At 38.1% G+C, this 24,396-nt stretch overlaps 1 protein-coding gene across 7 annotated transcripts; it reads right to left on the bottom strand.

Annotated features, from left to right (window-relative positions):
* Positions 1-1,104: 1,104 nt before the first annotated feature.
* LOC148877375 (Ubiquitin system component Cue protein) lies at positions 1,105-24,168 on the bottom strand. Of its 7 annotated transcripts, none has more exons than XM_088985872.1 (10): positions 23,139-23,718; positions 20,842-21,001; positions 20,665-20,726; positions 20,095-20,189; positions 18,408-18,521; positions 5,206-5,277; positions 5,052-5,117; positions 4,828-4,925; positions 4,209-4,651; positions 1,105-2,403 (listed from the first exon to the last, which is right to left on the bottom strand). In XM_088985872.1, the coding sequence occupies exons 1-10, from the start codon at positions 23,560-23,562 to the stop codon at positions 1,337-1,339; spliced, it is 2,601 nt and encodes an 866-aa protein (XP_088841998.1). In that variant the 5' UTR covers positions 23,563-23,718; the 3' UTR covers positions 1,105-1,336. The 7 variants fall into 7 exon arrangements, with proteins under 7 accessions (XP_088841998.1, XP_088841979.1, XP_088842021.1 ...); XM_088985853.1 differs by having other exon boundaries at positions 5,206-5,265; positions 23,139-23,709; XM_088985895.1 differs by having other exon boundaries at positions 20,095-20,178; positions 23,139-23,681.
* Between the last annotated feature and the right edge of the window lie 228 nt (positions 24,169-24,396).

Raw genomic sequence — 24,396 nt, 5'->3', positions numbered from 1 at the left:
CTCCGGTTACCCATTTCATTTTATTACTGTGTTCTCTGGGGAAAAGAAAAAACGTTTCCAGAGCTCACTATGTTGTGCTCTTTACTTCCACCCATCCATCCGATCATAATTCAGAGAGAGAGAGATGAGCGACAACCAACCAGAAGCAACAACAAATAAAGTTAAGAGATGGATCCAGTACCGCTAGTGGACCGGGAAATCGATTCTTCATCCAAGGATGTTCCTTATTTTCTTGGAATTGTAGTTTTATTTGCATGAAACGAATTCTTATCATTATTGTTGATAGTGTGCGCCCTGAAGTGATGATCTATTCTACATGATAGGATTAGTTATCAACTCGAAGCTGGGTCAATTCGCGGGGGTGGGTATGTTGATGACATTCTTAACGGATGATCTTGGGATGAAGCTCACTCATGCAGCGGTCATCGTTAATGTGCACGACGGACTGACCACATTCTTTGTCGGTCGTAGCATTGTCACTTGCCAACCTTGTTGATGGTGTTGATGTTAACAGTACACCTCCCTGCAGATTAATAGGATAGCGAGGAGAAACTTTACGTTCCTTCGCCATCCCGTTCGACACTGCACTGCCGCTGCAACCACCACAGTGAAGCATACGCGAACACTGACGAACGTGGGCAAGGCATCTGTGACATCGCAGGTGGAGTCGGTAAAAATCTTGGTCGAGCCTGATCTTTACCGAATGAGAAGAAAACTTATACGGTGACGTTCAGCGGGGGTTTGATGCCATCGGGGACGACTAGCTTCATTCGTCTCGAGTGGTCCGACAGGAAGCACGTTGTGGGTAGTCCTATTTTATTTCAGTCCAAAAAGAGTTTAACAAGCTGACTCATCAGGGGCAGTTTAGTTATGATATATACATTTAAGTTGACATGGACAACTCGGGTCATTTAAATTTAATGGTGTTCTAAGGGATGATGAGTTCTAGAAAATAAAATCTCAGACATGGTGAATTTTGAACATTTGGACATTTTAAAAAATTATGCTAAGTTTAATTATGATGAATTTAAGAGAATTCATAAAAAGTGATGGTAGGTTTTGGACACTTACCCTAAAATAAAAACGCAAGGCAAGAATAGAGGATACAGAAACAACAACAGCATTCAAGAACATTCTACTTCAATCACGATAATAGTAGTAAACCATCAACTGCCACAAATTCAAAAAATGGCAGGCCCAACAAAACTTTGGCCGCATCCAGATGGCAGAGTAATAGGCTATACAGTTCATATCCCAAGAAAACCCCACTTGATGAAATTGATTAAGGTAAAAACAACAAATTTGAACAAAATAAGTGTACATTCTCCATATGTACTTAATAACCACTCGATCCTGCAAAGTGTTTTTTCATTGCTCGGTCCTTCCTGTGATGATTGCCACCACCTCCTCTCCTTCCCCTACCCCTGGAGTTCGGTATATTCTCTCTCCTTTCTGTCTCAGTAACATTAGAGGACTGATGATCCTGCTGCTCGTTGGACCCAATCAGCTTCTTAACAGCCCCAATGGGTAAATTCCCACCACGCCCGAGGCCATGAATCAATTCTTTCTGTGCCTGATTGACTAATGCTGCTTCCTGTGAACTTGAAACAGCAACTGAACCTGAAACTTTGTAACTGTAATTCTTACCATCCTTGACATAGAACTGGGGCTTCTTCCGAGAATTCCATCTCGAACCAGAAGTATTTGGGTTGGAATCTTCAGTTTCAGCCCCCCATGATTTCCCGGGAGTTGAGTTGATTCTATCTCCTAATGTCTCTGTCTCCTCAAATCCTGGTTCCACAAGACTCATACCAAGATCATCATATGAATCATCATATTCATCTTCATACTCATATTGTGAAGCAAGAATTGCAGTTTTCATCGACTCCTTGGATCCAGAGTCTAGGATTTCAGTTTCAGGCACGCCAACTTTGGACTTCCTTGTGAACCGCCCAGTCAAAGACGAAGATGAAGGGGCATCAGTTTGCCAGTCTTTCACCGCAGCAACCACATTGGTAAAAGGTAGTGCTGGAGGTTCCATTAATGCCCCTTTACCTTTAGCATCCCTGCTCAAAGATGACACGGACTTGGGTGGTGGAATCTTCTCAAGAGAAACGTCTAAGGATAGTAAATCTTCATGTAGAGTCCCATCAAGAATCCTCTGAATCACCTCTTCTGGGTTCTGGTTATAGACTTCAAGACATGCAGAAAGGAACCCTTTACCATAATCAGGGAAAAGGTCTTTTATTTGACTGATCTTGGATTCTGTTATAGCAGCATCTTCATCCATCTGCAACTTGCTAGTTGATGGCACATTTGGTACCTTATTTGTTGCCTTCAAAAAATGGGACACCAAAATACAAGATAAATACTGAAGCTGTTCACCATCCATGGATATCCATCCTGCATGTGGGAAGTAATAATTGATGCCAATTACTCCAGATTCTAACACTAGACTGTTGGTTGACGTTAGTGTCAAAAGAAGTCATCAGAGAGTGAAAGGAAAAAATAGAAGGTATTATATGGTAATAAAATAGAGAAGCCCCCAAAAGCAGCAGTACACAAATGGGATATTGTCTACATCAAATTTGTTTTCTGAGGTTAACTACCATCTTTCCGTCCTAGAAAGTTAACAAACCAAAATCTGCACAAAGGCTGTAAGAAACATTGTTATTGATACCCACTAACTATTTGAGTCACATAGAAAGCCTTAAAAATAGCACAATAAAATTTGTATTTAAGTTTCCAGATAAGATGTCGTGACAGATGGTTTTAGTAAACAATGTTTCCATTTTTAATAATGACACTCAAATTATTTGTAATGTCCTCTTGGAAAAATTATATAGAACAGTTATATATATAACAACGATATTAATTTATAATTGAGAAGACATGTTAATTGCAAAAGTCAAGGCAAAGCTTTCTAGACCATGACATTTGACATATTCCTACAATTTCCAGGATTAAATTCTTTCATAAAATATAAAGTTAACCATATTCAGCATTTCGTACCATCAAAAGTTGCCTGCTTTATACTCAAATGATAACTAAAGGAGTGATTGGAAATGCAGTATTTCCATGATGATAGTTGGAACTTAGAACTTGAGGTTACCTTCTTGGGGAAGAACCATTGAAGCCAAAGGTGTCTGTATAAATGTTCTTTTTGAGGGGAATAGAGGAGGAACTAAAAGGATGTGAAAAATAAGATGTAGAATTATGGGCGATGGTGAAAGATAAAGCTTTAAGATAATAGAAAAGGCATCTCTAACTAACATTATGTAGATGGAAAAAGTACTATAACAAGGGACTGATGTTTTTTGATAATACTGATATATTGGATACTGGTGCCAAATGCATACCAACCATTATTTAGTGAACTTAACCTAAAAGAGGTCATTTCCAATGTTGCTCTCACCTATCTGGGGTCATGGGAGGGGTAGACTGGATGGTCCTAACCTTTGGCATTTTTTAACACAAAATGCGGCTGCTCTCAGACTAGAATCCACATTCTCATGCTTGCCAGCCCAAGATTTTTCCACTATATCAAGTAACAGCCCCTAGAATTTGACCTAATAATGAACTTTTATTAAAAGAAAAATTAATTGGTTGAGTTAAGCAATCATACAAGAAAATGTTCCACTAATTCCATTTAGAAATCAAAACTCAACCATTCAAAAAGAAATGTTGCCTCTGATACTGAGGAAGCTCCTTATTTGCTTATCTTTCTTGATTCCTCACCACTAAATGAAATTCTGGTTGAATTACTTCAAATTATACAATGATTCAGGAACAGTAAAAATGAGTATTTTTTTAACACAAATTACACTGAAGAGTAAAATTTCAATTCAAATGACTCCTTTAGCGAAAGGACCCTATCAATTCCATGGAATTCCCTGGAAAACAGTTTAGTGCCCTTCACCAATCACAGTTCAAGAGTCAAGATTTCGCCTTTCTAAAGTATATGTACTTTAAAATTTATACTCAATCCATAACTAATTAGGTGAAAGAAGAATACTAACGTAATAGCTAAAAGAAGTTCAAAAGGAAAATGCTGGAATAGAGAACTTCATCTATAGGGCAACTAAGCTAAACTGAATCCAGTAAAAAAAATTTTATAACAAACTAAACATGAGTAGCATTATTGCAAGAGATGATAGAAGTAAAAAACTCTTGAAATCCATGCCATAGATGTAAGTTTGAATACTCACCATTATCACATAGACTATAAACTCTGGCCAATAAACTGTAATTTCTTTCAATTTTTTGAAGGAATGATCTACTCTTTTGGGTCTCTTGAACATTATGTGAAACTCCTAGACTGAGCTCCCTAAAAGCTTGAACCAAAATGTCTCCCCTTATTACTGCATCCTCAACCTTGGCAGGGAACATCTTTGCGCAAGTTACTAAGGAGTGGCTTCCTTCAAAAGCTCCATCACTTAGATAGCATAGTTCCAGTAATTTCCAACCAAATTTAACTATTCTCATTGACAACATCTTGAGGCTGGTATCAATATTTGGAAGTGATTCACCCAATGAGTTCTGAAACCCATCTGTTTGTACTGTTAAAATTTGTTCAAAGCCTCTTTGTAAAGATGGCAGCAATGAATCATGCAGTCTTGCCAGGGTACCAAGTAATTCTTCATTCCCATAACTGCAAGGACTCAGATGCATATTAGATAAAATTATACAATCTTTTCAAGGAGAATTATAGGAAAGGAGACATGACAATGTAAAAAACAATTATTATCTAGGTAAAAACCTAGCCCCGAGTTTGTTACATTATCCACGTATTTATAAAACTACAGGATTTGAGCATAAACAGGTTACCATGTTTCAACAGGACAACAGAAGTACACTGCAGCTTGTTTGTATGCATTAATAAAAGCATCCATTGATGCAATTGCATCATTTATGAAGTCCATAACCTACAGAAAAAGTCCAAATTCCATCAATCAATGCTGCAAACCTAATATCCAACCATACACCCTCCTTGACCATGTAAAGTTTGAATTGGACTAGCCAATATTTCCCTGGGATTGAGTAAAACTTGCCTCTAAGAAATCTTCATGAAGTTGACTATATCCATGATATTCACGACCTTCAGAAGAAAACAATACCTGAATATTATAGACCAAGTAATTAAATAAATACTCATGGCTTGGAATCATGATAGTGATTAAAAAATGCTACAATGAGAAGACATACTTCTCTGCGTAAAAGAGCCATAAGTGGTGCTGTGTTGGACTCTCTTGATGGATGAATTATCTGTGTTGGACACTGATACATCATTGAGGGAAACTTCTATTTGACAATTTTCTTTTTCTCCGTACTTATTCAACACAAATTAACAGCTAATGTACAAAATGAATATCATCTTTCCCATAAAATGATATTAACAAAGAAATCTTCTTAGACCTTTCTCCAGGTTTCTATTGTTAAAATTCAACAAAATATACACTTTTTAGTGGTTTATATTTTTATACAGATATTCCCTGTCCTCGACTCCGATTCTGAAATAAATCCCCATCCCTGACCTCGATCCCCATCATGGATAAAATCTGTCCATCCCCAATCCCCATGGGGACCCAAATCCCCAAAAAGTCTTAGTTAACAGTATTTTTTTGAAAAATAAATTTACTTAATATAAATAAAAATTTTAAAATATAAATAATAATTTCAATATATTTTGATATATATAAATAATATAAATAATACCATATATAATAATAAATATTTAATATATATATAATCGGGGTCGGGGTGGGGCGGGAACCTCATTCCCCATCCCACCCCGGCAAAGCAATCCCCATCCCCAACCCCATCGGGTAGGGGAAGTTGGCTGATATTTGTCTTGCCAAGCATCAACAATGATGTTGGCTGATCTTTGTGTCCAATAACATAGCAATTAATTCAGCGGCCAATTTTCTGACTTCCACCATGAGATATTTGCATTTCCAGCCTCCTAGAATGTTGTTCCTAGACCAACCCCCCAATGTTTCCTCTTAGAAACTGATAAACCCAACATCATGGTTGTTTCTTAGGCAATCCTACACTGATTTAGTGTGTAAGAGCCTCTAAGGATAAGAAAAAGGGGGTGAATGTGGTATCTTCCAGTCCCATAGGAGAGGGGAGCTCCATGAAGGCAAAGATTATTAGTACTAAGAGTGGGTTTCTCACTGGCTATAGAGAAAGTGAAGGTTGAGGGGGTTTCTCAAGCAATCATATGATGGATGCCCTTATAGCAGACAGATTTCAAATTTTTTGACATTTTATCAAGGAGGCTTGAGTTTTTAGCATCCAGAACAGCTAACTTAAATGGATTCCTAGGTTGGCAAACTCTCTAGCTGACAACTTTGGCTAGAGAGAGTATAGAAGAGCTCCACTTTTGAAGGCCACAACAAAAAACAAGTTTTGTTGTACCATATTTCTAATATTGCTAGATGTATTTGTATATGCCAATCTTATTGGCTGATTAATGCAAGAGCTGAAGAATCAAATTTGGAATTTTCTGAAATTTTCATTATATTTGGAAAGTATGGGTATTTTCATTATTTTTCCAGTCCCATGTGAGCTTGGGCTATAGCATCTTGTTCCTCTAGCTTAGTAGTGTTTCTCTTTCAATTTTCAGTTTATTTGCATTAGTAGGTAGAAAGTTATTATGTTTCTTAATGTACAAGACAAGGAGTGGCTTTTTGTAATTTTGGTGAATAGTATTCTGGGCCACACAAGTCACTCTATAAATAGATGTATTCTCTTCCTTTTGAAGCTAATGAAAACCCTAGAGTGATTCTAGGACCCTTGGAGTGATCTATCTATCTATCTTGTGGTAGTTTGTTCTAGCCCTATTACATTAGTTTGGCATCAAAGCTAATGGTTAGTCAGCATGTTCTCACAAAGTGATCGATTATATAGGCCTAGGGTATCATTTAGATAATCTCGTGGGTCTAGAATCAATGATGATAGGGTCTATGGTTGATTTACTTGAGAATTTGGTGGAAGAAAGTAGATCTAGTAATGTCGGCTAAAGGAGTAAGGTTTTTAGGAATGTTAGAAGAGAAAGGGAAGTGCCTAATTTCAAGGGAGATGAAGACCACCAGAAAGCATTCTTTGATTGGATTGCTACACAAGAAGAATATTTTGATAAGCATGATATCTCTAAAAAACAAAGATTTAGATTTGCACACATGAAGCTCGCAGGTCATGCTAAAGTATGGTGGAGAACTCTTGAGCAACGAATAGAAAATAGAAGTGAATATCCTATTACCACGTGGGCAAAGATGAAGAAGTATTTGCAAGAAAAGTACATTCCTTAATACTTCCATGATGATCTATATGTGGAGTTGACTAATCTCAAGCAAGGTATGCTACCTGTAATTCAATATATGCATAAGTTTGATGAATTATAACTTAGATGTGTCATTACAGAAAGTGAAAGGCACAAATTAGTTCGTTTCACAAATGGACTAAGGAATGAATTATCTACAATTCAAATTTATGACTTAGACCATGCCTTTGAATTGGCTCTCAAGATAGAGAATGAGCAGCCGGTTACAACAAAGAATTTGAAGCCAATGAGAAGAAAGTATAAAGTTGGAGATGAAGAAGATGATTTCTTGCATGTTGATGCCCATCCTAGAGATAAAGTTGTGAATGAAGAATTTCAACCTATAGAAGTTGTAAACATTGAAGATCAAAAGGGTGTGGGCCAAGAAAAGATTGGAATTGTTGAAGAAAGAACTTCCAACACCCATGGTCAACTTGAGGTTAATGATCAAGAAGAGATAGAAGTAGAGCAAGTTGAAGAAATTCATGTGCAAGATGCAATGTGTTGGTTGTGAAGTAAGTCAGGACTTTACCTTACAAGTTCAACTGGAACCAATTCAAGAATTACAAGTTGACATAGCACAAGTTCCATCAACATCAATAATGGCAGAAGTTCAAGAGTTTGCTGAAGAACCAAGGGTAGATGAACACAGAGAGATGGAGACTTCTCAACTAGAGATTGAAGGAAAAGTTCCAAATGTTGCAGTTGAGATTTTGGATATGAAAGTTCATAGTGATAAGCAAGGGGAAGATTCACCACAAGATAGGCTGATTGGTGATGTAAATGGTCAAGAAGCTAATGTTATTGATTATTTAACAATGAAGGTTATGGAAGGCAATGGTTCAGACATACATTGCTTTCAAGATCCATTTATAGCTATGTGGGCGGCATCTACTCTACAGTCCAAGTGTATTGAAGTAGCTATGGGAATTACTACTCCATTAGTCATTAAGGTACATCAACTTTTCATCTTCAAGTTCTTCAAAACTCAAGGGCGAGTTTTTTTTTTTGAAACAGGGGAGAATAATGCAGGAGCTGCAGAATTAAATTTGGAATTTTTTGAAATTTTCTGTATTTCAATCTATTTGGACAGTATGGGTATTTTCATCATTTTGACCAGTCCCATGTGAGCTTGGGCTATAGCATCTTGTTGCTCTAGCTTAGTAGTGTTTCTCTTTCAATTTTCAGTTTATTTGCATTAGTAGGTAGAAAGTTATTATGTTTCTTGATGCACAAGACAAGGAGTTGCTTTTTTTGTAATTTTGGTGAACAGTATTCCGGGCCACAAAAGTCACTCTATAAATAGATGTGTTCTCTCTCTCTGATTCCAACCTTTTCTTACATTATGAGGACTAGGGATTGTCCTGCATTCTCCATATCTATAAATCACCATCATCTAAGCCTTGTCCCAACTATATGGGGTCGGTTACATGAATCCTGATTTTTTTTTATCAGCAAAAGATAATTTTATTAGAAAATATATTTGAGATTATAATTTGATGACCGACATGTCAACCCAGAAAAACAAGGGTAGATTACAATGAAATCCAAAAAAGGTGTTGCATTGTCGCCACTTGCTTAGCAAGGAAATCAGCTAGCCCATTTGCAGTTCTTCTCACCCACTTGAATTCAGCACCTATTTCTTCCACAATCCTCTTCACTTCCCTGAGAACATGTTTGAGGTTCCATGGGGTATGTTTATTGTAACTTTCCCAAGAGATAACTACTTTAGAATCCCCTTCCACCTCTAGCTGTCTATGGCCCAATTGCTTAGCTAACCACAGACCTTGTAACAAAGCCATCGGTTCAGCCTTGAATGAATTTGCAATGCCAAGTGGCCCTGAGTATAAGGCCAAGACTCTGCTCCCAGAATTTCTGATTACACCTATGCCTGCCAAACCTGGATTTCCCAAAGAACTCCCATCAAAATTCAACTTTAATCTGTTGCCTTCTGGGGGTTTCCATTCCATTCTGATTCTCTCTTTATCCCTTGAGGATCATGCTACTTCAGACCAATTTCTTATAATATGATTGACTGAGAAATTCTAGAAGCTGTCCAAAGTCTTTACCCAAAGTACAACCTTCACTTTTATGCAATCTATTACCTCCTCCAGAGATCTACTCTTTCCAGTGAAAATTCTGTTGTTCCTTTCTTCCCACACTACCCAACTGATTGCTAGTTCAGTAGCTCTCCACATTATCCTCCCGCTTTTCTTTGGTTGCCTCAAGAAGTTCAGGTTGAAGATGTCCACCACCTCTGGAGGAGGATCCCACCTGCAGCCAAAAGGAGAAACAAAAACTCCCAGATACAAAACACAAAGGAACAAGAAATTAATAAATGGGAGATGGTCTCTCCACTATCCCTACATAAGAAGCACATATGAGGAGAGATGCAAGAAAAAGGCTTTCTTTTCTGCAGCATATCACATGTATTTACCTTACCAAGGAAGAATTCCCAGCAGAAAGCTTGAATTTTTTGTGGGATGGGTTTATTCCATATTTCTTTCACTGGGAAGTCCACCCCTTGAGAGCTAGGTGAGGCAAGATGCTTAAAAAATGAAGAATAGGTAAATAGGCCATCTATAGAGCTGGTCCAAATTCTAGAGTCCTCCAAGTTTGGGTCCAAAACAACTGTCTCTAGAATAACAACCAAGCAAATCATGGAGGTATACTCATTATCCCTTAGGCCTCTTCTAAAACCAAAGTTCCAGTTTACCCCGGAAGGAGAAGGTATTCGGTATTCCCATTCTAGAGATAGTTTCACCCTTAAGGTTGGAAAGGACAAGAAGTTCAGGAAATTTGTCTTTTAATGGTATTTCCCCTACCCAAAGGTCTTCCCAGAAGTGGATTTTGTCACCCTTTCCCACATCACAACAAATGGAGTTAATAAAGATAGGGTAAACCTCGTGAATTGCTTTCTGAGGAGAAGCGGAGGATGAGTGGGGAGTAATTTTGGCATCCCAGCCATTACCATCCAAACCATGAATGCTTTCAAATACCTTATGCCACAGCCTATCACCTTTGAAGGGGAACCTCCATAACCAATTACCTAATAAGGCAGTGTTTCTAGTGACAATGTTTCCTAAACCCAAACCCCCCTTTTCTTTTGGTCTACTAGCCACTTCCCATTTAACCAAATGATCCTTTTTTTCCTCATCCAGTTCCCACAAGAAGTCCCTCATTTATTTTTCTAACTACCCTGCTATCATAGACAGGATGTGGAAGGTGGAAAGAAAATAAATTGGGAGATTTGCTAGTGTGGCTCTTAAATCATTTCTTACTACATGAATCCTCTTTTGACATTCCATTTTGTTGAGTGCCATATTTGTCATCAAGTTATGGGCGCTTATATCATTTCTTACTACTTCCACCATAGTCCTTTTTCTAGCCCCTTCAGCTTGCAACAAATCACTTCTTCTAATGGGTGCTTGAGAAAGTCTTCTATGCACATGACCAAACCACCCCAGTCTACTTTATCTTATATTATCTCCTATTGGAGGTACTCCTGGGTTCCTTCGTATGACTTCATTTCTGACCCTATCCTTTGTAGTTTTACCACTCATCCATCTAAACATACATATTTCTAAAAAACTCATTTTTAATCCCCATATCCATAAATAAATTCCTTTAATCTTGTCACTGTTGGGAAGAACATTATCTTTTTTTTCATTCCTATGATCAACCTCAATTTTATACTTCCTTCAATATTCATCTTTAATAAGATCATTTTGACCACCTCTTCATACTTTTGGCATTAATTCTGGCTCTTAGATGACTATTAAAATAAAAGGTTTCAACTCCTAATAATTCCAAATTCTTCTGAACTTGTGAAAGCCTAATAAAAGAGAATTATAATTTCCAAAGAACAATTAGCAAAACTTTCTGTTAATGTTCTTAATGAAATAAAGAGATAAACATAGGTCCAAATCCAATTGGACATGGAATCTCTCTCAGGGCTGAACTGTTGGCAGTCATTCAAGGCTTAAAATTGCTAAGGTCAAAGGGATGGAAAGAAGTGGATGTTGAAGGAGATTGACAAACAGTTATCTCTTGGCTGAAGAATAGAGAAGAAATTCCATGGAGGATGAGGCATTTGGTAAGACAGGCACCCTCCCTAGGGGATCCCTTGAGCACCTTATTCAACTGGATACCTAGAAGTGCCAATTCAATGACTGACAAATTGGCTAGAGCAGGAGTGCCAAAGGATCACCTATAGTATGGTTGTCCAGAGCCAGGCTGTAATTTGTAACTTGTCAGTTCTTTTTTATTTAGCTTCAGCTTTGAACTTGGCCTCTTATTCCTTTGGGACCAGTTTGATGTATTCCAGTTTGATGTATGCGCCTAACCCAGGTCCTAGGTGCACCCCTTTCAAAAGGTGCACGCCTGGTGCGCCTGATGTGCCTTGTGCCTCAGCCCAGGCGTGGGCCTTTTTAAAATTCTGTGCACCGGAGCTCCGAGAACCCCCTAGTTTGCTAATGTTGTCTATTCATTCATTCCAATAAAATATCTTCTTAAAAGGCAATTAGAGTTATAAAATCATTCTTTTTTATGTGAGAAATGAGAACTTAAGACCCTAACAAGGACTTGTTCGGGCTTGCCCCGAGGGGCACAATACAAAGGCAACTCATAGAATCAAGAATGCAATATGTTTTACACCACATTAGCTGCTTGAAGCAATGCAATTGAGGAAGAAAAGAGATTGTGGGTTTTACATGCTTGAAAATACTTTATATGTTTGCTTTTATTTTTAAATTTCATTTGGATATGGTTTACATGTTATGTTTATGTATTTTAATTTTATAAAATAGGTTTTTAAATATTTATTTTAAATTTTAAGTTTATATTTTTTATTAAGATTATGTTTAATATTTTTTGATTTTTCTAATTTTTTTGGCATTTTTATTTTTTGAATTTTCTAATTTTTTGGCATTTTTTGAATTTTCTGACTTTCGATTTTTTATCATTTTTTTTGTAATTTTGCGGAGAGAGAGAGAGAGAGAAAGAACACAGGAACGGGGATACCAAGAAAAAAGGTGAAAACCAAAATCGCATTGGCAGATTTATGCCATTGCCACAATAAACAATGGCCCTATAAGCACCAATTTTCAGTTAACTCCTTCATTATGGAATTCCTAAACCTTAGCCTACAAAGGAATATGGTATTCATAGATTACACTCATGATGTAAAGAGATTGGGCCGAATGGGTCCTAGTATCTTCTCTTGTAATATCTTTTCGTTTCTTGTTGGCTAATGGGCCTCTCTTAATGGGCATGTTGTTTCTTTTTGTTTAATCTCTTTATGTTACTGCCTAGCTGGCCGCCCACTTAAGGGCATACTTGTCATTACTCTAACATTAATTCTTAATAAAAAAGGATTAGAGGAGAAAGGGAAGATAATTCGAATCTTCTTCTTCTTCCTTCTCTTTTCGCCATCTTCTTCTCTTGTACTGCTGCTCTTACTTCTCTTCTTCCTTTTTTTTTGCCTCTAATCTTCAAATTTACACCTAATATTTGAGGATTGATTTACATCTTGGTATCAGAGCAGGTATATTTCTTCCTTTTTTTTTCTTCTTCCTCTTTTCCCATACACCCTTAGATTAAGAGTGTATGGAGAGATAGGTTCTCTCTATAGTTCAGAGGATCTTTGGCCTAGTTGGTAGAGGGTTTGGAGAGTTTAAATCTGGTTGGATATTGCCAAGAAGTGGTGTTGTTCTGTTGCTGCCCAAAACCCTAGCCGATTAGAGATTTTCGAAGGTACAGGTAAAGGTGAAGCTTTGGGTGTGGCGCTTTGTGCTTGGGAGGTGTCTTCTCACTCCTAAAGCAGGGCGGTTCAGGTTTGGAAGAGATTGGGAAGCTCTGGTAAGAGCGGCTGCATCTTCTTTCTTCCTCCCCAACAGCTAGACGGAGTAAAACCCTAGTTTTCAAGCATCTGGGTTCTAGTTTGACTTCAAGTAAGTTTATATAGACAAAATTTCTGGTTCTTTGATTTTCGTTTTATTAATGGAGCCATACGGAAGTGAGTTCAAGCAAGTGCCGGTTTCCGGCCTTGGCTCGGTAGATTCTATTTTGACTGGTGTGACCACAATCAAGCTAGATGGGATAAATTATCTTGCTTGGGCACAGCCTATAAGAATTTGTCTGTAGTAGAGGAAAACTCAGGTATCTCATAGGTAGTAAAGTGAAACCCGAAGAAACTGACCCTGAATTTGAGAGATGGATGCAAGAAAACTATACTGTCATAGGATGGTTGGTCAATTCTATGCAACCTCATATATGTCAGCATTATCTCTGGATGTCTTCGGCTAAGGAGATATGGGACAGTGTTACTGAGACCTATTCATAGAAGTTGAATGTAGCCAGAGTCTATAAGTTGAAAAGTAATGTGAAGAACCTAAGACAGGGGAAGAAGAGTGTAGCAATCTACTACTCTATACTGAAATCTCTATGGCAAGAAATTGATGTTATGGAGACAGTTGCATGGGAGAGTAAGAATGATGATGAAATGTATAGGAAGTTGGTGAAGAGAAATAGGGTGCTTGAATTTCTCACTAGACTCAACCCTGAGCTTGACATCATTAGGCAAAATATCCTAGCCAAGGATGAGGTTACTCTTTCCCAGGCATACGCTATGATAAGCAGTGAGGAGAGTAGGCGGCATGTTCAGTTGCAGAGTCCACCTACATAACACTTTGCACATGCTGGAATAAAGCCAAAGGGTCCTACTGAGAAAAAGGAGCAGATATGTGAACATTGCAAGAAACCGAGGCATATAAAGGACACTTGCTAGAAGCTTCATCCTGAGCTTCTTCCTGATAGGTTTAAGAACAACAACATCTCTAAGAAGGGCAGTCAGGTAGGAAAGCCTAAGACAGCTAATGTTGCTACAGTACCTGAAGGAGGAAGTAAGGAGAGTGTAGAAAAATCAACCATTGAGCATCTGGCAGCAATGAAGGTGGATTTTGAAAAGTATGGGAGGCTACTAAATCATTTGGAAGCTATTGTTTCTTCATCTCACTCCTCCAACAACAACACATCATCTTCATCTGCATTTGCTCACTCAGGTATTCGTGCTTCTGCAAATCATGCTTCAGTTTCAGGTAATCATAAAATCCCTTGGATTATTAATTCCGGTGCATCAAACCATATAACCAGCCTATCTAATCTCTTCTGCTCATACCACTTTCTCTCTGGCAAAGAGAAAATATCCCTTGCTGATGGGTATCTTGCTCCCATCTCTGGAAAATGAGATATAAAGACCTCTAACACCCTTTATTTATCCTTTGTCCTTCATGTCCCTAAACTTAACACAACCTCTTATCTGTTAGCAGCTTAACTAAATCCATGAATTGTAGCATAACCTTTTTTTTTTCCACTCATTGTGTTTTTCAGGACCTGCAATCTCAGAGGATGATTAGGAGTGGCCATGATGCAAACGGAATATACTTGTTGGACACACCGGATAGAGCTTTTGGACCACCTCATGGAGTTGCCTTAGAGTCTGTTTTGTTAGAGTCTGTTAACAAAGTTTTGTTATGTCATTTTTTGTTTGGTCATTTGTCTTTTTCTGCTTTGAGTCGTTTGTTTCCAGATATGTTTAAGGGAGTATCTTTATCGAGTCTTCATTGTGAGTCGTGTGAACTGGCAAAGCATTGTAGACATTCTTATTCAGTAAGCAATAAAAGATCTCTTTCTCCTTTTCATATTGTTCACTCTGACGTGTGGGGGCCATATCATTTGCCAACTATGGGGGGTTACAGGTACTTTATCCTTTTTATTGATAACTACTCTCGTTATACTTGGATTTATCTCATGAAATCTAGGGATGAAGTACCAGCTATTGTGCAAAAATTTCATGAACTCATCCTCACCCAGTTTAACACTCGGATCAAAATATTCCGTTCTGATAATGCTAAGGAGTATTTTGAAAAAACCTTATCCGTCTATCTTGAAACTTTTGGGGTTATTCATCAAAGTTCTTGTTCCTACACTCCACAACAGAACAGGGTGAAGGAAATGAAGAACAGACATGTGGTTGAAGTTGCCAGATCCCTCTTGTTTGCATCCCATGTTCCTATAAAAATTTGGGGAGATGTTGTTCTTACTACTACTTTTTTTATCAACCGCATGCCCTCCCAGGTCCTTAACTTCAAAACCCCTTTTAACCTTCTCTTCCCGGATGAAGATATTTTTTTCTTCCTCTCCGTGTTTTTGGGTGCACTTGCTATGTGCATATTCATAGTCATCAAAGGCAGAAGTTTGAACCTAAGGCTCGTAAATGTGTTTTTCTGGGATATGCTTCCACGCAGAAGGGATATTGTTGTTTTGATCCAGTCAATGGCACCCGCTTTGTATCTCGAGATGTCACATTTGCTGAGTTGACTCCTTTCTTTAGCATTTCTCCCGAGGGGGAGAAATATGAAGAGCCCTTTGCTATGTCTCCAGTTGTTCCTCTTCCCGATCCTCTTAAGTCCTATCATGAGGTGTCTACTTCTCCCACTGGACCTACCTCCAATATTCCTCTTCCTCCACCTCATTCTCCTATAATTCCTCCTCATCCTGTTCTCCAAAAGTGGTACCAAAGGCACAGATTCAGACATGGGCAGGTTGTTTCCATTCCTACAAAAGAGTCTCTTGCTCCTCCCATCATTACTGAGGTAACAGGTCAGCCTTCTTCTGACCCATTTACATATTTCCCAGACCTTGACCTTCTTATTGCTCTCCGCAAGGGCAAGCGGAAGTGTACAGCCCATTGTATCTCCAAACACCTGTCTTATAGCCTCCTCTCTCCTTCCTACTAATCTTTTCTTGCTTTTGTTTCTTCCTATGTGATACACAGGCCCATACCAAAAGCCTTAGCTAAACCTGAATGGAGGGATGCTATGATGACTGAACTGGATGCTTTGCATAAAAACCATACCTGGGATATTGTTGACTTGCCTGAAGGGAAGGAACCAGTGGGTTGTAAATGGGTGTTTACCATTAAATATCACTCTGATGGGTCTATTGAGAGGTTTAAGGCTAGGCTGGTTGCTAAGGGCTACACTCAGATATATGGTATTGATTATCTTGAGACATTTGCTCATGTAGCTAAGATGATCTCAGTCAGGGTTTTGTTATCTCTAACCGCTACTTTTGATTGGTCCCAACACCAATTTGATGTTAAAAATGCCTTCTTGAATGGAGACCTACATGAAGAGGTTTATATGTCTTTGCCTCCAGGGGTGTATGGAAAGGAAATGCAAGGCAAGGTGTGTAAACTACAAAAATCTATTTATGGTCTCAAACAGTCTCCTTGGGCTTGATTTGAGAGGTTCAGGGCTGCTCTTGTCTCCTTTGGTTACACACAAATTCAATCTAATCGTACCCTGTTATTGAAGAGAAATGGCTCTCTAGTGACCTTCTTGATAGTTTATGTTGATGATATTGTGGTCACGGATAATGACACTCAAGAGGTCAGTAAACTAAAAAGATTTCTCAACTTTGAATTTGAGATCAAGGATTTGGGAGATCTTCGGTATTTTTTGGGCATTGAAGTTGCTAGATCTAAGGATGGTATCTTCATTTCTCAACGTAAATATGTCCTTGACCTCCTTGCTGAGAGTGGTAAACTTGGAGCTAAACCAATCTCCACTCCTATTGAACCCAATCATAAACTTTCTGCTACAGATGGTGAGTTTTTATCTGATAAGGGGGTGTTTCAGAGACTGTTTAGGAAGTTGTTATATCTTTGCATGACTCGGCCAAATATTTCCTATGCAGTAAGTGTTATTAGTCAATTTATGCATTCTCCCAGAGATACTCATTTAGTTGCTACAGAAAGGGTTTTGTGTTACTTGAAAGGTACTCCAGGGAAAGGTATTCTATTTGCCAAACATGGACACATGAAGCTGGAAGCTTTTACTAATGTTGATTGAGCAGGATGTATTGATGATAGGAGATCCACCTCAGGTTATTGTGCTCTAGTCCCTAGGAACATTGTGTCATGGAGAAGTAAGAAACAGTTTGTAGTTGCTAGATCCTCAGCTGAAGAAGAATACAGGGCGATGGCACATGGTGTGTCAGAATTACTGTGGCTACGATCCCTTTTAGAAGAATTGGGGGTTGACTACGAAAAGCCAATGATGTTCTACTATGACAACCAAGCAGTTATCAAAATTGCACATAATCCTGTTCTACATGACAGAACTAAGCACATTGATGTTGATAGACATTTTATAAGGGAAAGAGTTTCCTCAGGAGAAGTTTGTTTGCCATTCATCATATCAGACAAATAATTGGCTGATATCTTGATCAAAGGAGTTCCAAGAGGGAAAATGACACACTATATAAGCAAGCTGGGCATGATTGAGATCTATGCTCAGCTTGAGGGGGAGTGTAAAGAGACTGGGCCGAATGGGTCCTAGTATCTTCTCTTGTAATATCTTTTCTTTTCTTGTTGGCTAACGGGCCTCTCTTAATGGGCCTGTTATTTCTTTTTGTTTAATCTCCTTATGTTACTGCCTAGCTAGCCGCCCACTTAAGGGCATACTTGTCATTACTCTAACATTAATTCTTAATAAAAAATGATTAGAGGAGAAAAGGAAGATAATTCGAATCTTCTTCTTCTTCCTTCTCTTTTCGCCATCTTCTTCTCTTGTACTGCTGCTCTTACTTCTCTTCTTCCTTTTTTTTCCCTCTAATCTTCAAATTTACACCTAATATTTGAGGACTGATTTACATCTCATGATAAATGGCATAATTAGTTTTTTCTTTGGTCAAGAAAGCAATGAAAAAGAAATTACGTGAGTGCCTAATGTTTAGAAAATTCAGCTGTTTATTAATTGTTTCTGCTCGATTCTTTCTCAACTAATTAACTAAATTTTTTCAAGTCCTCTTCACAGGAACTTGTATAGAGTTTGTCTATCCAATACTCCCAAAAAATAAACTAAATTAGAAAAATATTAGTTGATTTTATTCATTTCAAACAGAGCAAATAAGCAAGCTGTGCAATTCAGGATTGAGGTTACAATATAATTTTGAGAGACTATCTATATAAAGCAACCCCATCAAAGACCACGTCAAACTCCTTTATCTAGATAAATACCTCTAATGAGGAGCTGCAACGTTGATGCATGGTATGGGCAATGCTGAGGAAATGAGACACCACCGCTGGTAAATTTTCAAGGATATTTGGCTGGGCTTTCATGGCACTAATCACCTGGAGAATCATAACCACTGAAACAATTAGGAAAAAAGGGAATAGAACAGCATTCAAAAAAGAAAATATGATATGTCAATGTAGTAGATGCCATACTAGTGACTGGAGCGATTTAAATGACCAAGGTCATTCTCTCATACCAAGTGTAATGTATGTGCAAAGGGATGCTTCCAGTCATCTGATGTGAAGACTCGATATATAAGACAGACCTAGGCAACATACCCCCAACCAGTGGTAAAGCAGCAGAAAGCAGATCTACAGATTAGATTTGTTCGAAGTTAGGGGTGCACCTTGGGTGGGCTGGACCATGTCTAAGGCCAATCCAGGCCTAAGGCCCAAGCCCAAAGTCAAGCCCACCAAAGGTGCACCCCTAACTTACTTTGTATCAGTAATATAATCATCAAATAAGAATATTGCATGTAGTCAGGCCAGGTTTGGGCTGGGCTAGGGCCAGGCTAAGATCAGGCCGGACTTGGGCTACCTAAGGGTTAGGCCTGGGTCCATCCCAAAAAATTAAAAAATAAAAATAAAAACTCAAATCTCTGCACAAGGACCGAAAATCCAAGTCCAATCCATGTAAAATTTCAGGCTTGGTGGGTTTGGGCTCAGGTTGGGCTGCCTAAGTTGCACCCCTGTGCAGAACCTTTTACTAGGACAAACAAAATCTTCTAAAAGAGGCATATTAGATTTTCCCCCCTCATACGCTTTAAATTCAGAGCCAAGCGAATAAGTGCAAAAAAATGGCATGAATAATGAATGGTAGAACTGACCCTAATTAAACCAGTGTTAAGTTAAGAAAAATAATAAGCATTTTAACCATTAGGCTTCATAAGACCCAAGAATTAGACATGCTCACAGAGGAGAAATCGCATGCCTCAACTTTGCTGTGTTTTACAGTTACCCATGAATTTCAAGCATAACCAACATGTTTGCTACTGCAATGCATTATACATTGTAGCACATATCAGATACAAGGTTGGACAAATATTTATGCATCTTAAAACGTTCATAGAGACAGATAATATATAGTTTATACCGTAAGGCCTACCATATATTCTTCTTTTATTTCATGGATTGTATATATTCTTCTTTCATTTCCTTCCAGTAAACTCCAGCATGAGGACAAATGCATTATATTTTTTGCAGTATGGATTGGGTCCAAACATTTTGTAATGTGACTTTCTTCACAAAAGAAATATTTAGTGTTCTTGTTGATATACTGCATGCTTACACGTGTTTATGCTTCCATTTAAGGTACCCTGTCCAACACTACATATTGCTTTCATAATGATACAGTCATATAAGTGTACAAATAATATATCATATAAGCCCACATGACTTCATTGATCTACCTCCAACCTCCCAAGTCTTCTCGAGAGGAAACTACTCATGTATATCCCTCATACAAACACAAAAGAAAAGAAATCAAATAGCTAAAAGTTTGAGGGGGAGAGGGAGAGACAAAGACCAAGAAAACTGAACTTATGTGGTCAGAATCAGATACACAAGTAGAAGTGCATTAAAAGAAAATAAAATATGTGAAGCTATGAGCCATATAAATGTAAAATCTCACCAATAACCTGGTAAGCTCTTCATTTTCATGACCAAATATAGCACATATATCTAACAACTTTGGCAAGTCAAGCAGCTTCTTTTCCTGCAAAAGGGCTACATGCCAAACAAATGAACAATAGCAGATCTGAAATTTTGACACAGCATAGAAAAAAAAAAAACAAAAAACAAATCACGTCTTAAAACTTTCAGCATAAAATTCACAAAAGTCACCCTGCCCCCAATACATACATTTTTAAATGAATGGGTCTAGGCATGTCAACACTTGGCATGCATTAAGTTGTGATGAGAAAGAGAAGTTCGCACTTGACACTCTTAAGTAACATGTCATCTTTATATATTTGAATTGTTAATGTTTTTTTTTTTCCTCCTTTGATCATCAAGTTGCTAGTGTATTTTAATATTTTATCTATGACCATGTCCCTGTGCCATGATTTCTGACAATTGCCAAGTCAAACAACTATGGACCCTGAACACCTCGCATCCATGCAACATACCAAGGTAACTCTAATGCCAACAAAAAGACCAGAGAAGCACAGATCATAGTGGATACTGGATAGGGAAACTATACCTCCATGCTCCTTTGCACTGAAGCTATAACTGGCCCGGGCACCCGGGTCCCTATTAGAAGATCTGCCACACAAGGAATTTTCCCATGTAATCGAACATTAGAATAGTGAATATAAGCAAACCAGAGATACAGCAAAGGATCATAAAAAGGAAGTATGAAGTTACAGCTAAGACATACATGCGATAAAAGAGCATGAAGACACGGCGACTTAGCTCAAATTCTCCAACAATGACCCCTGCAACTGTTCCCTTGGCTCCACGATGAGGGAAGTCATACCATCTATTTCGGAATTGCAGAAAACTATCCATAAAATGATGCAAAGAAGTGCTGCTGGCCACTAAAGGGAAAAACTAGAACAAGAAATAGTTAGATATCACAACATAATTGCATATGCTTGCCAGTAAACAACAATGTGTTATTTGCATATAAAGAAAGAATAAAAAAACAATATGGATTCCTTAACAAAGGAACCTATCATCTTTCCAAGAACAGAGTAGAAATAAAATCCTAATGAAAAATGAATTATGCAATAACTCAATAAGTCTACTATACTGGGAATTCTAGAGCATTCAACAACAAAAACATTCTCATTGGGATGTATTAATTTGGTTATCAATTGAGTAACTGATTGGGTTTCAATTCTCAAAGCTTTCAAAGGCATTTTTGTCAATTATATCATAAAAACTACTTTACCATGTTGAAATCCTATATTCCCAGGCAGACGGTTGTGCAGTGAAGGGTCCCAAAGGGAGAAGGGTATGAATTCAACATCGATGCCCTTTGCCTTGGTCACCTGGTTCTTCCAACATTGATGGCATTTGCAAGAACAGTGACAAAGATATCCCCTTTTGGCTATGATCCAGACTCCAGAGATGCAGGCTTTTATTGCCTATAAGGTTTGATTTGTTTACTATACAGAGAGACTTGTCAATCATGATTGTGTGGCCTTCAAGATTCCATCATACATTCAAGGGAACTTGATCATCTCATTCAAAACTTTAGATGGTTTCTGGAGTTTGGTAATACGGTGACTTAAAGACTAGGAAGGCAGCGATTTCGAGGAATTTTTTGGTTAAAAGGGAAGAGATTTCAGGGTGATTTCAATTGTATCTTATTTCTTTGTGGAGTCCAGTCCTGGACTTTTCCCTTTTCACCTTTGGCTCTGCTCATTTGATCTTCCCTCCCTTGGAGAGAGTGAAGACTTTGCATCCTTATCAAATAGTTAAATACATGGATGGCATTTACAAATAGATAATTAAATGATGAATTGACAAGAACATTTTGTTTGTTTCTTTTTCTTTTTTTATTGTTGTTTCCTTTCATTGGTACTGGTATCGGATGTATCTAACACTTAATCTAAACAACTGTGCCTAGACATGCAACTTATGAAAAGCTGAAGAGTTTCCACAACAACAGTAGAAAACATTAAGAGATGTTCTAGCTAAATCCCTGAAAGACAACACATATCACCCTTAAGGCTGCATTTAGAATCAGTGTAAATCAAGAATGGTGTAAAACTTTACACCAGTTCAATTTTGTCCCCATTTGGAAGGAGAGTGTAATCATGATCGACATAAAACTCCACACCGGTTCAGTTTTGCATACATTTGGATGGAGTGGAGTTTTACGTCGGCAATCAATGTAAAACCTATCAAATGTAAAGTTTCACATTGATTGTCAATGTAAATACTACATCGATTTTATTGATGTAAGACTTTACACTCTTCACCCATCACGTTTTTCAAAAAGCAACGATCGCTTTCTCGGTTCAGTGTAAAACGTCATCGGTATACTTTTACACCGATGATGTTTTACACTGATTCTAAACGCAGCCTAAATTTCTAAGTCCCACCTCCACCAAAAAAAAAATGTAATATTCCTAACACTCCTATGTTTCCAATTACCACGAATTACACATCATTGTTCTTCTACGATATGCACATGAACACAAGCACAACAACATCACACACTAGTTTCCAGTCATTATATCTTAACCATGTAATGATGACTCTCAACTCATTTGTAAATGCCCCCTAGACAGAACAATTAACCTTGCCAAACAGATTTATCCAAGAGAGGGATTCTAAACAGGGTGCAGATGATCAAGATTCCAATATTTGATTGCTATCTCTTTAAATTAGCAGCCCAGACCGACCAAGACCATTTAAGCAGTAATTGCTCAAAAATCACGATGAATCTACAAATAAATTCAACATCAGTTCCTTGCCACGAAACCAAAGCCTGGTAACCAATTAGTCCAAATGTGATAGGTTGAAGATAAGCCATATAAAATTTGAATATCTCAATTAAATTAAGCTTTTAATAATAAAAGAGCAAGTCAATTGCAATAAACAGTTAAAACTAAAAAGAAAAAAGAAGAAGACAAACCAGAACTTCACAGAATTGCATCACTCGCTGAATAATTAAGCATACGATTAATAAGGATAAACTTTTCTAGAAGGATAAAAGAAAACCTTCTTTCCAGAAATCTCTTGGGCTCAACTTGAGCAACCGAGATAATTCTCTGTTGAGAAGGTCGACCACTCGCTGAGACTCGACGGGATTCAAACCACCATCCTCGACCCCGAGACCGGCGGCGACAGCCTCGTCTTGGGGCAAGTAATTTACGAAATTACCACCACGTTCTCTGCTAGAAGCCCAGTCACCGTTCTCTCCCAATCGAACCCTAGCCGTCGAACTGGGGTTGCTGCCACCGCCACCGATTGAAATCTCGGCATCATTTGATTTCCTCGGGGAAGATCGTCTCAAAGAAGTTGAGATAGTAGAATTGGCGACGGGTTCTCTCGTCGAATTATTAGTTTTAGGGACGAATCTCTTCTGAATTTTGATGGCACCTTTGTTTCCATCATGTCTGTTGTGCGTCGATCGTGTAGCCATTTTTCTTTTCAAAGCCGAACTTGCAGCAAGGAGCTTAGTTCTCCTCCCACTGACAAAGTGATGCAGTAAACCAAACACGCGCGCCCGCACAAACAACAGACTCCTTCCTTCCCCAGTTCCCTCTCTCTCGTCCCTCCCTCTCGCTATTGTTCCAATGTTCCTCCGTCAGCGGTGCCTAGTATAACTATGAACTATGATTCTATGAATCAGTACTATGAATTTACGCTGCCTATCAAAGAAAAAACACGAGTTCAGATTTGCGCCCCACATTCACATCTCAGCGTGCATGGGAGCATCTGGGAGATGCTCTCGATACACGGTTGAGATTAGATATGAAACTCGTGTGGGGCGCGTTCCCTTGGATGCAAATCTGAACTCGATAAAAAAGGTGAACATGCAAATATAGGAGAGATAAAGGGAATTAGGATCTTCCGTCAATAAAACACGTTCCAACCCTCTACCACCTTAATCTATCACCGCAGGAAACTAGGACTCATCATAAAGTGGGACCCGTCATGTATGAGATGTGCGGTAATGACATCTTATTAATAGGGGGTTGGAACGTGTTTTATTGGTAGGTACCTGGACCAGTTAAAGGAATTGTTTGTTTCCTCTTGGTTCTTATCCTCAGGAATATTATAACTTTAAGACGAAAATGATTGTTTGTTTACTATTATTTCTTATCTTTTAAATTAGAATCTTATATTTTTTTCTGTTTTTCAATGATACCCCTAAAACCCCAAACTATTCTCCCTCTCTATAATTCAAGGGCCTCATATGTAACAATAATAATTATTAATTATAGTAACAATAATTATAATTAAAATTTAATTA

The sequence above is a fragment of the Nelumbo lutea genome, chromosome 1 (genome assembly GCF_056320005.1).
Source record: "Nelumbo lutea isolate HS-2025 chromosome 1, American lotus-T2T, whole genome shotgun sequence".
Lineage (NCBI taxonomy): Eukaryota > Viridiplantae > Streptophyta > Magnoliopsida > Proteales > Nelumbonaceae > Nelumbo > Nelumbo lutea.
The sequence above is the reverse complement of the archived record's forward strand: the minus strand, read 5'-3'. Positions and strand labels throughout refer to the sequence as shown.

Bases quoted from the DNA above. Each gene is read 5' to 3' on its own strand.
- LOC148877375 (XM_088985872.1), bottom strand. From the start codon at position 23,562: ATGGCTACACGATCGACGCACAACAGACATGATGGAAACAAAGGTGCC. The intron at 20,727-20,841 runs GTATGTCTTAGC...CTTGTGTGGCAG, and splicing joins TTCATGCTCTTTTATCGCAT to ATCTTCTAATAGGGACCCGG. The intron at 5,278-18,407 runs GTATTTATCTAG...ATGATGTATCAG, and splicing joins GTTGCAGCTCCTCATTAGAG to TGTCCAACACAGATAATTCA.